The sequence below is a fragment of the Paralichthys olivaceus genome, chromosome 1 (genome assembly GCF_024713975.1).
Source record: "Paralichthys olivaceus isolate ysfri-2021 chromosome 1, ASM2471397v2, whole genome shotgun sequence".
NCBI classification, from domain to species: domain Eukaryota; kingdom Metazoa; phylum Chordata; class Actinopteri; order Pleuronectiformes; family Paralichthyidae; genus Paralichthys; species Paralichthys olivaceus.
Window position 1 is genome coordinate 17,093,194 of NC_091093.1, and position 12,145 is coordinate 17,105,338.

Consider the following 12,145-nt stretch of genomic DNA (forward strand, 5'->3'; position numbering starts at 1 on the left):
TTAATATTAAGCCATGTAATTATTTTATATTTTAAATCCATGTGCAAATCTTTACTGGGATAAATCCCTGCAAAAAAAAAATCCAGTTCTAAAATGCTTTAGAGAACAAGCTGAATCTTGAGGATAAAAAAAATCGTATCTAATTGTATTCATTATTCACCCTCATATACTGAGCAAATCATGTTGACAAAATAAGCGCTGTATTTGGGTGGTAATATGCAACGACACTTAAAACATACTGTCTGCTACAAAACGGTGCAAGTCAGATTATTGTGGATACACAGGATTATATGGTTTGAAAGGTTACACCTTCTGTACAAACAACACGTTGTGGATAAATAACCACAAAGACAAACAGGCCTCACTGACAATCTGCACAACAATAAAGTTAGTGTGACCAACAGTGTACACTCAGGGACCTAAAGCTAACACACAGAGAAACAATTCATGAATTAATTAGTGTTTTTTGCCGTAGAAAAGCATTAATAATAGTAAACGAAGAAATCCTCATGGCTTTAGAAACAAATGTTTTTTTTTCCAGTGCTGCAAATACCCCCAATCTTTCACTTTGTAACAGACACCAGAGATGTTAGTGCATGTTATTGCAGGTTTTATTTGAAAGGTAGTCTTTGGTATGGATGGACTTAAGGCTCAGGATCCAAAAACCCTCAGAAGCACCTTTAAATTGCTGGTTGCATCCCTTCTTCAGACACGACTCTTCATCAGTGGAAGTGGCTGTTCTGCTCCAGGCAGTGAAAATATTCATCCAAACCAAACACCGTGCATTTTTCTAAAGAATCTCAAGTATTGCAGATTGTCAGTGCAGTAGATGAGTTAGGTTTTTTATTTTTTTAAGTTTCTTTACCTTGTATATTCTTGTTTTAACCTACTTTTTCAAATAGTTATTGGCACACTGTGTGAATAAGTTGAGTTCTAAAAAAACGTATCTATTATTTCATTTTTAAATTCCAATGATTGTTATTTTTATACACGATTCATACTTTCAAAGTGCAGGAACCCTCACTCAAGGGCTTTAGGTGAATTCTTAGGTACGTGGTTTCCCTTTCTCCGAGTGGTTGAGCCCTCATCGTTCTCTATATGTTGAAGATATGACATAATCCATCTCAACAATACCATACACACGCAATGTATAAAGATCCATAATTAAAATCATTTTTTAGGACCTGATTGGAAGACAGAGGCTTTCCTTAATATTTCCACACTTGACAACCTTTGTTTTTCTTTGACATTAATCTTTTTTTTTTTGCATAAAGTGTATTGCTGATATATCTATATAAAACAATTATCAAAAGATTTGTATATAAAGTAAAGGGATTCATTAGAGCTTTATAAATATCTTCATCAAACCACAATTTCTTTGCAAAATATGACATATTAATAAAGCAATGTGCATACAGAGGCCAATTGTTATTATTATTGACATCAAGTAAAACTTAGTCTAATTCTGACAAGGCTCAAAATCTGTGATAATAAAAAAAAAATATCCACACATCTTAATAAAATGAGGATATGATAAAATGATTCTGTTAGAAGCTATAAGCAAACTCTTTAGCATAATATTAGTAATTGGTGATGACTGATCATAAGAATATACTTAATGGATTTACATGGATGCATTTGGTTGCATTTTTGTCACTAAATTATATTTCTATTAAGTGTTTGTATATTTTGAACATGTCTGGTTGTTTGTATCTTTTTCAACGGCTTTTGATGCTTCCATTTTTCTCAGCTACTCAGAGGAATTAGATGCTGTAATGCCTTCAAATAAAGAAATATTGTTGTAAAAGACTAATATTATCACTATTATCAATGTCCATATTTCTTGCATAATTCATGGTTCAGTTATGTTGATTTAATCACTTACTCTTTAGTGAAACCTCAAACACAACATAATAAAACAGGATTAGGTGTGTTCAGGAACCTCAGTGTAAGGTGATGTTCTCTGATTGAGGGAAGTGATTTGCATTTAAATCAGTGTGTTGCAGCATCTCTGCACTTCAGCCTGGCACTTAATCTGGACAAACCTCACTGTGTCCATTGTTGCATTTAAGGGGTGCCTGAAACCAATTAAAAACAAACAGCAACCACAAGTTAAAATGACTGATAAGATGTTTAAAAAGTTCAGATCTCAACCCATCAATCCAACAGTTGTTTGATCTTTGCTTTCCAGCCAGTCAAGTCCACTCGAATGAGCCGTGTCGCTGGTGATGTGTTGAAACAGTGGATCATTCACCAACTCCTCTGGAGCAGCGTTTTGATATTGCCCTTGCTGCTGGTTGGGGTCAAATAGGAGGTTTGGATCCAATGCATTGAGGTCGTTGATGCTACTGGAGAACTCTGACGTCATTCTGATTTCACATGGGAAGTCTGCTCCCCCTGTAGTCAGCTCTGACACCTGTTCGACGAGCTGACTGCCGGCAGCCAGGCTATGGTCTGTCAGGAGGTCTTTGACAGTGCTGCTGAAATCTAGCTGCTGATGCTGCTGCAGTTCTTCTCGCTGCTGCTGTTGGTTCAGAGTTAACATCATCTGGGCCTGCTGATGCTCTCCAGAGGCTGATTGTACTCGGCTCTTATTTGTAGAGAAATGCATTGGTTCATTAATGGTGTTTTCAATGAGGTAATCGGGCCTCTGTAGCTTGCAGGTAGCGTCAGAGGTCATCATGCTGAGCTGGTTTTCAGCACAGGAGAGGCTGGGGTCAGACTCCAGGATCTGAGTGAGGTTCATGCGCGCAGTGTAGCTGGAGGATAAATGGCTGATGCCCAGACCCCGCAGAGCATCGTCGTGGTCACTGTCCAGCTTGCTCAGAAGGACATTGCCGATGTTTTTGTTGTTGCATTGTTGGCCTGCTGTGGGACGGACCTCAGTTTGCATCATGATGTTGAGCGGCACAGAACGGCTCCGCTGGGCCATGCTGCTCACCCCAAGATTAGTCTGGCTGTTTGCGAAGATGTTCAACATCTCGGGCGCAACAGGAGAGTTAAAGGGAGACGCCACTGAACGAAGGACATTGGGATGGGCGCTGTTTCCTGTGTTTCCACAGAAGTTCCTCTGATGCACCGCAGGGCTCACGCTGCGACACCGAAAATTTGTAGCGGTTACGTTGCTGGTTTTATTATCCAGTGGGGCAGGTACAGCAAAACCCTCCTGCTTGGTCATGTTGGCCATGTTAGTTACCTGCTGCTGCACAGGTGAGATGGGAGTCAAGCGGCCGAAGCTGCTGTCGTGGTACCGTGCATGAGGGACAGCAAAGGCGTGAGGTTTTTGAAAATGGTCATCTATCAGGCCTTGATAACCAGGGAGGATTCTCATTCCACTGTTTGACTTGTTTACACTCTCACTGCTGCTGTTGTAACTGTTATTCATCCACTCCAGCCTGGTCTTGTCTGGGTGAGTGGCCATCGGCCTCTGCATGGGCTTGACAGGGCTGCTGGAGATAGTGCTGCAGTCATGGAAACCAGTGATGCTGGAGTTGATGGGTGTAAATGCAAACGGGTTCCTGCACTCCACTGGACTGGGCGGCACAGTGCTGCTGCAGCTGGAGTGTGGCGTACCGAGTGGGGTGTGACGACTGCTTCCCAGCGCACTGTCCACCGGGGTTGTGGAGGCCATGCGGGAGCAGGGACTCTCACCACTGAAGCCTTGAGCTGTTCCCATCATCTCTGACGTCGGTGTGGGAGTGGGTGTCGGGGTTGGAGTATGGATTAGGTTGCCACTGTTGTTGGCACCGTGATAGAAAGCAGTCATCGTCTGATTAGCTGACATAACGTTGTCCGGCATCACCGACTGCTTGCCTTGCATTGTGACCCCAAACCCACGCAGGCTGTTGAGTTTCATCTGCTCCTCCATCTGCACCAGCTCCTCCACGATGCTGTCCTGAGTCACATCATCATCGAAGTTAAAGTAGTCCATATCTGTCTGCATGGGGAGATGATTGGATGATGTTTGACTCAAAAACTCTAAGGTTTCGGTAGTAGGGTTGGACTGAGTGTAGCTCTGCTGTTGAGCTCCTTCCAGGATTCCTGTGGTGGGGTTTGAGATCCTCCCATCACCTGAGTGCTGCTGGAGGCTTTGGTTATTAGGTATGACGTGCATATTAGCCACTGTGTGCCCCTGCTGTTGCTGTGTTAATGCGTGACTGACTGAGCTGCTATTTTCCAAAACAGTGGAGGTGTTTTTCCTCTGAATTGTGCTCTGTGTTTTGGCAACAGAGTAAAAGCCACTTGGTCTGAAAGAGGAAGTGCAGAGTGAATGGACTTGAGTGGCCGAGACAGAGTTCATTTTCACTTCCACCTCCCTGGTGGCTGGTGCACTTTCGGGTCGAGTCGGAGCTCCCAGCCTGGAGACATAACTGACCGGCTTTCTGATGCCATATCCAAGAGCAGCAACGCCCCCTACAGGCTGTTGGGGCATAAAAATCCTTTTGACTGGGGAAAGTTCTGGGCTGAGGCTTGAGCGTTTCCTGAGGCTTTTAGTGGACAGGAAACTTTCTTTTGTTGGTGTCACCCCACAGCTCCCCCCACATGAAGGTGCTCTGCTGGTGTTCAGTATCGAAACAGTGCTGGTATTCTGAGGGGAGGGAGTTGAGCGCAAAATGCTTGTATTGTTGGCGCTACTATTGCTGCTTTCGACTTCTGCTGTAGCGTAAGTGCACGAGGAGGAATTTCCATTGCATTTATTAATAGATGTTTCATCCAGAACCAGGAAGCCTTTCGTCTGAGGAATGGGCACACTGGCGGCCCTCTGTACAGCCCCTCCACTTCTATTTGCCATTGCCCCTTGAGTTAAAATGAGACTGCTAGGATTTTGCATTTGGCTGTTTTGATGTATCGCTTCCACTTCCATTTCAACATCGATGCAGTGAGCGGCAGCTGTCTGCCCTGGCCAGGCCACCGGGGCCAGAAGTGGGACAGCAGAAGCACTCCTCGTGGTTTCATTATAGCTGATGTCTTCTGCAACTGCAAAAGTGCTGATTCCTGCAGATGCTGATCGCAGAGTTGCGTTTGTGAGGGTCGTGGTGGTGTTGCCGCTGTTGGGTGCCAATGATATGGTCGTCATCTTGACCAAACTGACGGGGCTGACATGACACGTGGTCATCACAGTTTTAATTGGGCTGTTGGCAATGATCATGGCGGAGGGCGAGTGCAAAGTGATAGGGGTCGTGGCCAAAGGTTTTGGCAGGATTTGAGCGTAGCGCTGCCGAGCCGTGCGTTCTCCAGCTGGATTGGGCAGAATATTTTGCAGGGTCTTTGGGCTCTGTTTCATCGGCTGCGTCACCATTTGGAAGTTAAACGGCAGCACTTTGCTCTCCACTGTTCCCACCGGACTAGGCGACATCAGCTGCCTGCTTCTCTGCACCTGAAGAGAAAGAAGCTCCATCAGAAAGTGGTAGAACAGAATTATCTTAGTTTATTTATTTATCTCTTATTACCTACAAGTGAAGGTAATGAATGTGTAACAGTTAACAGTAATCTTTTTGTTTTGCACCAGTCAGACTGTACTCATATTTACAAATTCATCATTCAAGCCTCCTGTTTTCTCACCGTGATGGGGCTGGGGACAGCAGCGACCACAATGCCTATGGTTGGCTGAGGTGATGGAGGTGGGGGGCTACCGGAAGGCACACTGTCATCTGCCCTCCTGGTTTGTCCCTCTCCGGGTGAAGGAGAGTGCAGCTTCTGTTCCTGCTGTTTTCTCTGGATCTTCCTCTGGAGCTGTTGCTTCGCATCGACAGAAGGCGACGACAGGTTCGTCCCGTGAGGCTGGAAGGAGTGAGCCTCAGCAGTGGGGATGAAAGCTGACACAGACTGTGGAGTCTTAACCTCTGGAGAAATAAAACAGGAGGACATTGGTACTTTTACTTAGTAAATGATCTGAATAATTCCACCAAAAAGTTGTGTTTCTTGGTTTTTGTTTGACGTCACTAACCTCCCCTCCAGATCTCACTTCCTGCCCTTATGTGTTTCACACTGTCGTGATTGTCTCGTCTGCCATAATATGTAAAACATGTGTCTCATCCTTTAGTGTATTTAGTCACTGTGCTCAGCATGTCGTCTTTGTTTCCTAGGGTCTAGTGTTACAGCCTTTTCCCCCTTTTTTTCTAGGGGATTGTTTATTCTGCTATCAGTCCTCTGCCTGATCCTCTGCTCTGTTTGCCTGTGACCTTTGACCTGTGTCTATGTGTGTAGTGACCAGTTTTGAGTTAAAAGATGTTTGACATTTCATCCTTGTCACAAAGTCGTGCATCTGAGACACCAGTTGTTATAATAAATAATATATATTATTATATATATAAATAATGTGTGTATATAGCTTGAATCACAAAATTTGCGTTTTTTGAGTCTCTTCAGTTGGTTAACTCATTTTAAGTTAGTTTTAGGTTCCATCTCTTGGATAGTTAAGTTAAGTTGAAACTAAGTAACCTCTGCAAGTTTTTTCTGGCACTTCACTGTTCATTAGATTTTCTGTATTTCGTCTTTGCAACAAGTATTCTTATTCCATTATTGTATATTTATTTTAAACAATCATATCTATATCACATTATTGTGTATTATTTATATCATGCCACTTTTTTATCCTCAGTACTTTTTTGCACATTGTCTGTTTGCAGGTTGATTGTTTTCTTGTTTATTGTGTAGGTTACAGATATTTCTGTCTGTTTTTTGTGTTTTTGCCTTTTCAACTTTAATTTCTGTAGTGAATACTACACTTTCTTTCTGCTGCTGTAATAAGTAAATTTCCCCGTTGTGGGATGAATAAAGTATATCCAATTTAATCAAATAAGGAGATATAGACTGTTATAAGTGTACAGGCAGGTATGGTATACAATATGAATATGAGTATAAAATTGTATGTGTTATTACTTATTTAAGTACTTGATTTTTGATGGTATGGAACTTCCCTGCAAAGGTTGTTCACAAGAAGCCTGAATCAACATTTGAAGTCAGTAACTGCAGTGACAGACAGTTGCCACTAGATGTCATTACCAACTACAGTTTTAACACGCAGAACCTGAGGCCAGCAGGAGAACCTGAGTGTTACCTGTGGCTGTGCCCGTCACAATGGTGAGAGCTGCCAGAGACTTGTTGCTGATGTAGTGGCTGTCGATGAGGAAGCGAGCCAGATCCTCCACGGCATCAAACTGGCGTTTCAGCACCTTCTGGGCCCACTCACACACCAGGTCACAGGCTGCAAACCGCACCTCCTCCTTGATGCTGCTGAGCTGACCTGGTGACTCCAGGATATCACACTGCAGCTACACACATTAGATAAGATGTTATTTACAAAGAAACTTAAGATGATTCTTAAATATTAATAGGAAGGATGCAAATGTTCTTACTCCTTCTGGTGTTTTATGGAGATCCAGAGTGGGTAACGATGGCATGTGAACAAAGGGTCTCTTCCTCAATCCACTATAGCAATATGTGAACTGGTGTTAAGATGAAAAACATGTGATTCCAGAACATTTAGATATGCTACCAATATACAGGATAATATCGTAAATGATTGGTATATGTAACACTTGTGAAAATTATCATATAATAATCAAGCAGTTCTGATAGATTAAAGGTCATAAAAGTAAAGTTTGACACTGAATCAGGCAAAATAAATAAATCATGAATGAGTCATGAAGGTCAAGATCACAGTGACTCCCTGTGCGTCTCTGTATTATGCTTGTGCTTCTGAGGCAGAGAGGGGACTTTATTCCATTTCACATCTATATTTAGAGAGGGGCTTATGAACTGAACTGCAACAGCAGATGGTCTGTGACCAGAGACAGAGGCCAGACTGGGACAATCCATTCCAGCAAAGGATATTTTGATTTTCCTCTCATGCCAAGTCGACGCGCCTTCATGTTTGGGAAGACATTTTTCATCATTTTGCCAAAGTCCGCAGCGCTCAGCGGGTGGTAATTGAGATTGTCACAGAAGCTCCTGAAACACAAGGCAGGCAGAATGAAGGTGAAGAAGAACACGCAGAGAACAAAGTAAAATATGTCAGTGTTCAACCAAACCACAGCAAAAATACCTTGTATTATAAATCAAAGTCATGGTACAAGTACAGATGTTCCCAAAACCATACAGCAACCATACAGCTCTGATACTGCTCAAAATGCTGGATCGGGCATCGGTGAGTACGTGAATCTATTTACCGATCAGTTACCACATTTTTAAACTATATTAATTTCACCCAGATGAAACTGTAATTTTTTTCCCCCAGAAATCACTTCTTCTATTTTATTATTTTATTCTTAACAAGGGATAAAATGAAATGAACATTCAGAGAATGATCTCCTGCGTCTGCAGGTCTCCTTGGCACATCATTCTGTTTTAGCATCTTTTACTCATTGTTTGTTTTCACTCTCACTTCTCTCATCAGTAAAAAGCTCCAGAAACCCAATGTGCCCTCAGCACCAGACACACTATTATGTTATTATATAGATAAACATAAATGAATGTATAAAGATGATGTATGTATAGACTGGAGTCTTTGTAATCTATAAGCTTCTGAGTTCTTATGATACAAATTCTTCTAATTTACTTTGAAAAAAAACCCTCTTAAAAAAAAGTTAGGTGGTGTCATGAATCTTGAAAATGATCGTATAGACTAATGTGGTTAGTTCATTCAAAAGAAACTGTTCTTATTGTTTTCAAGTGCAGCACATTATGTTTCTCTGAAGCCTTTTCACCTGTCAATCCTAAAGGCGCCAATATTTCTGGAGGCCACTGTATTTCTGTTCTGGTGGAGTTAAAAAGACAGTTACATAACACTGTCAGAGCATTTCAATGACTGTCTCAGACTTTCCATTCTAATATTACCAGCACATGCTGCTGTGATTCTCATGCCTGCAGCGTCTATTTATATTGATGCTTTAGCCGGCAGCGATTTAGTGGAGAAAGAGACTTGACCATGAGGAGCTGTGAGATGAAACATCACAGATGAGGAACGAAATCAATTATTCATATTAAATTTGAGTATTAAGTAAATAAACCCATCCTTTCAGCCTCACTGTGCTTTTTATTTTAATGGGAAACTTTGAGTCTAGCCTGAAATGGGTTAATTATGGAAGTGTCAAAAGAAGGGATTCATTGTAAATATGTGTATGAAAGAAAAGAAAAACCTACTTGTATTCATCATAGACTTCTTGTTTGGGGAGAGATGTTTCTGGGTATTCCTCTAAGTGATTGCGGATCCAGTTGAACGCATGCATCTGCTGAGTGCGGCTTGATGACAGGGCGCACTGGTCACTGAGGAAAGATGTGGATCACTGATGAACAATTGTGCCGTTCTATATTATTCACATCATATAGAGAATAAAAACTGTGTGCCAGAATTAATGATGAAGTGTTTTCTTGTTTCAAAAACATTGCACAGTCCAGTTATCTATAAATCCTTTAAGAGAGCAGGTGAAGCTTTACCTTTTATCAGTGCTGCTGCTCGGACCAGAAGGCAACTTAAGGTAGAGGTAGAGTTTTTCAATGTCTGAGAACTTCTCGACATCTTGCTGTGAAAAAGCAAAATAAGACAGTTTTAATGTTTCTTCCATCAGCCCAAAGTTATTTTCTGCTGTAGTTTTACCTGAAGAACACACACAACAGTTAGAGTGATTATTGGACAGTTATCTCAGCCAAGAAGGTTTGTTTGTTTGTTTGTTTGTTTGTTTGTTTGTTTGTTAGCAGGATGACACAATTACTACTCAACCGATTTCCATTCAATTTTGTGGAGGGGTGGGGCATGACCCAAGGAAGAAGTCAATACATTTTGGTACAGAAACATCTTTCCTATCAAAACCTGTGAGATCTGAACCATTCTCGTCCTATGCTGGGGTTCTAGATGCTGATCTGCGGAGAAGTCTTGCTACAAATCAGCCTTACCTCCACAAACTTTTTATCAACCTTAACAAAGCATATGGTATGTGTTTCTGAGCCCTAACCCGCGTGAGCTAACCCAGTGAATATAGTGCCCATTAAATGTTTTAGTATGTTATTGTTTTACAGCATTGACTCAAAGAAGATTTAAAGTGCCATTTCCACAAGGATCAGCAGACAAATCCCAAAGCTGAGTAGAGATCTGTTTTCATTGAGTGTATAGTATGAGTGCATCTGTATCTGGAGGTCTGAGCTTTTGTGTTTCAGTGTTGTGGCAAAACCTCTGAAGGCAAGTGCAAGGATGATGCAAGACAGTGAAAGTGAAGGCCTGTAATCCAAGGAACATCCTAGGATTACAGTTTGATAATCTGATAAAGTTTGACCATGAAAACTATCTGTGGGTTTGGAGTTAGAAAGAAGTGATCTTATGAGATCTGGTCTTCAGCTGTACTGCAGGCCGACTGCAGCCTATACTATAACATAACATCCCCAAATCTTCAACTGAACTGTTAGTATTCAAGTTGCATTGTGGGTAATGAGGGCACCAGGTTTTGACAAGGAACCAGAAAGATGACAATGTTATAGGTGGGGTACTCTTACATTCACGGGTCCCATTTCCTGAAGTTGTTTTTCCTACTTTGATGTGTTCATGTGCTTTCATGTCAGAATGTGGAAGAAGAAGGCATGGACGCTGTAAACTAAATGTGCTGTATTGATGTGTTTAGAATGTTTTAACAACGCATTGACACCTGTTTCTAATATTTGCATAATTAAGTAAGAACAAATAAGAATGAATAAATAAAGTTTGAAGGCTGAGATTGGACAGACAGAGACAAAAGACTCTCATGTCATCTCAGCTATAGTTTGAAAGAAAGCACGTAGAAGACTCAGCTGGAAGAAGGTGGGATGGTTGGATGAGACAAGGACGTTGCTTTGTGGGCATTATATAAGTCAAACTCTGCACTTAATCAGAAACATCTTGCTCACAGTGAAGCAGTGGGTCAAGGACTGAGGAGTTTTACTTTCATACTGCATTCATACAGCTGCACAGACTGAGACACACAAACATGTGCACACATTGAGCACAAACAGCTGCAGACAGACATACAGAGACAGACGGACTTCTGCAGAGCCCGTCAGGTGAAATCGAAACTCCTGCCACCCGCCCGCCCTTCTCTCAGGATGGCTCGCTGCACGGCGAAGGCACAGACGCACACATGCACACACACTGCCAACACATTCCTTCACTAGGACATGTCCACCCCTTTCAATGGCCTCTCAGAATAAACTTTATCCTGCTCATCTGTTCTCATTAACATCTTTGACGAGGGAAGCACAGGTCACTGACACTGAGCAATACAAGTAAAATACACATACACCTCATAAATGAGCCCGAGTCATATTAAAACTGGACTGAATCCTTGTTGTGCATCATTCACAGGACATCCTTGGCCTTTTCAGAGCGACTCACTTCCTGCTCTGAAGACTTGGACTGTCACTGTAATGTTACCGTGTCATCAGTCCTGCACGGTGAACTCTATTCCCCCTTCGACTCATTTTACCTTGAAAGGAAATGTTTGCAGACAGCAACTCTTGACATTAAAGTGACGACAGATGTGATAATCTGTTCCCTCGTTGTAGCTCAGATGTTCCTTCAGAACTAGCGTTATAGACTGATATATCTGCATTTAAGATACAATGAGCCAGTTTCAGCTTCTCACAGATATGCTGATGGGACGTATGTTGATTAATAAGTAACAGGAAACAGAAGTCGGGAATATCCCACAATATGCCTGAGGCCTTTTTCACAGCAGCAGACATTTTGACATGTGACAGTAGGAAAAGCACAGCTGCTCATGACAACCTTAACATCCGCTCTGCTCAATACAAGTCATTCATGACAGTGCGACAGTGATTCAGCGCGGCCTGAAACTGAAGCAGCTGAATGGAATCCAGCCACCATTCGGTTCATCATTTACACCTGTGGTTTGCCGACTGTCACATGTCAAAATGTCAGCTGGGAAAAAGGCCGAGGTACGAGTGCCACACGTCCACTGATGGCTTCATTTTCCAGCCTCCCTCTAATTACACATCTTGGTCACAATTCTTTGATGAAAGTTTTGAGGGATACCAAAAATCGTTTTTTTATTAAACACTCAACTGATTGTACTTAACTTCTACCAAGACAGTCCACATGTGACTGAAGTATGTATTCATATTAAAAGAACATTACTACAGTTTTTCAACAGTCTAAGCT

At 42.0% G+C, this 12,145-nt stretch overlaps 1 protein-coding gene across 2 annotated transcripts in view; it reads right to left on the bottom strand.

The window, feature by feature from the left end:
- The window catches only part of LOC109636754 (DNA-binding protein RFX7-like), a 16,985-nt gene continuing 4,840 nt past the window's right edge, over positions 1–12,145 (bottom strand). The window contains exons 3-9 of one of the 2 annotated variants that reach the window (XM_069523637.1): positions 9,439–9,524; positions 9,145–9,267; positions 7,837–7,953; positions 7,359–7,443; positions 7,061–7,274; positions 5,563–5,843; positions 1–5,377 (exon numbers count right to left, since the gene is read on the bottom strand). In XM_069523637.1, coding sequence (XP_069379738.1) covers positions 2,150–5,377; positions 5,563–5,843; positions 7,061–7,274; positions 7,359–7,443; positions 7,837–7,953; positions 9,145–9,267; positions 9,439–9,524 — 4,134 coding nt within the window. In that variant the 3' untranslated portion in view covers positions 1–2,149. Of the gene's footprint in view, positions 5,378–5,562; positions 5,844–7,060; positions 7,275–7,358; positions 7,444–7,832; positions 7,954–9,144; positions 9,268–9,438; positions 9,525–12,145 lie in introns of both variants that reach the window. The other variant, XM_069523633.1, reaches the window with a different exon arrangement.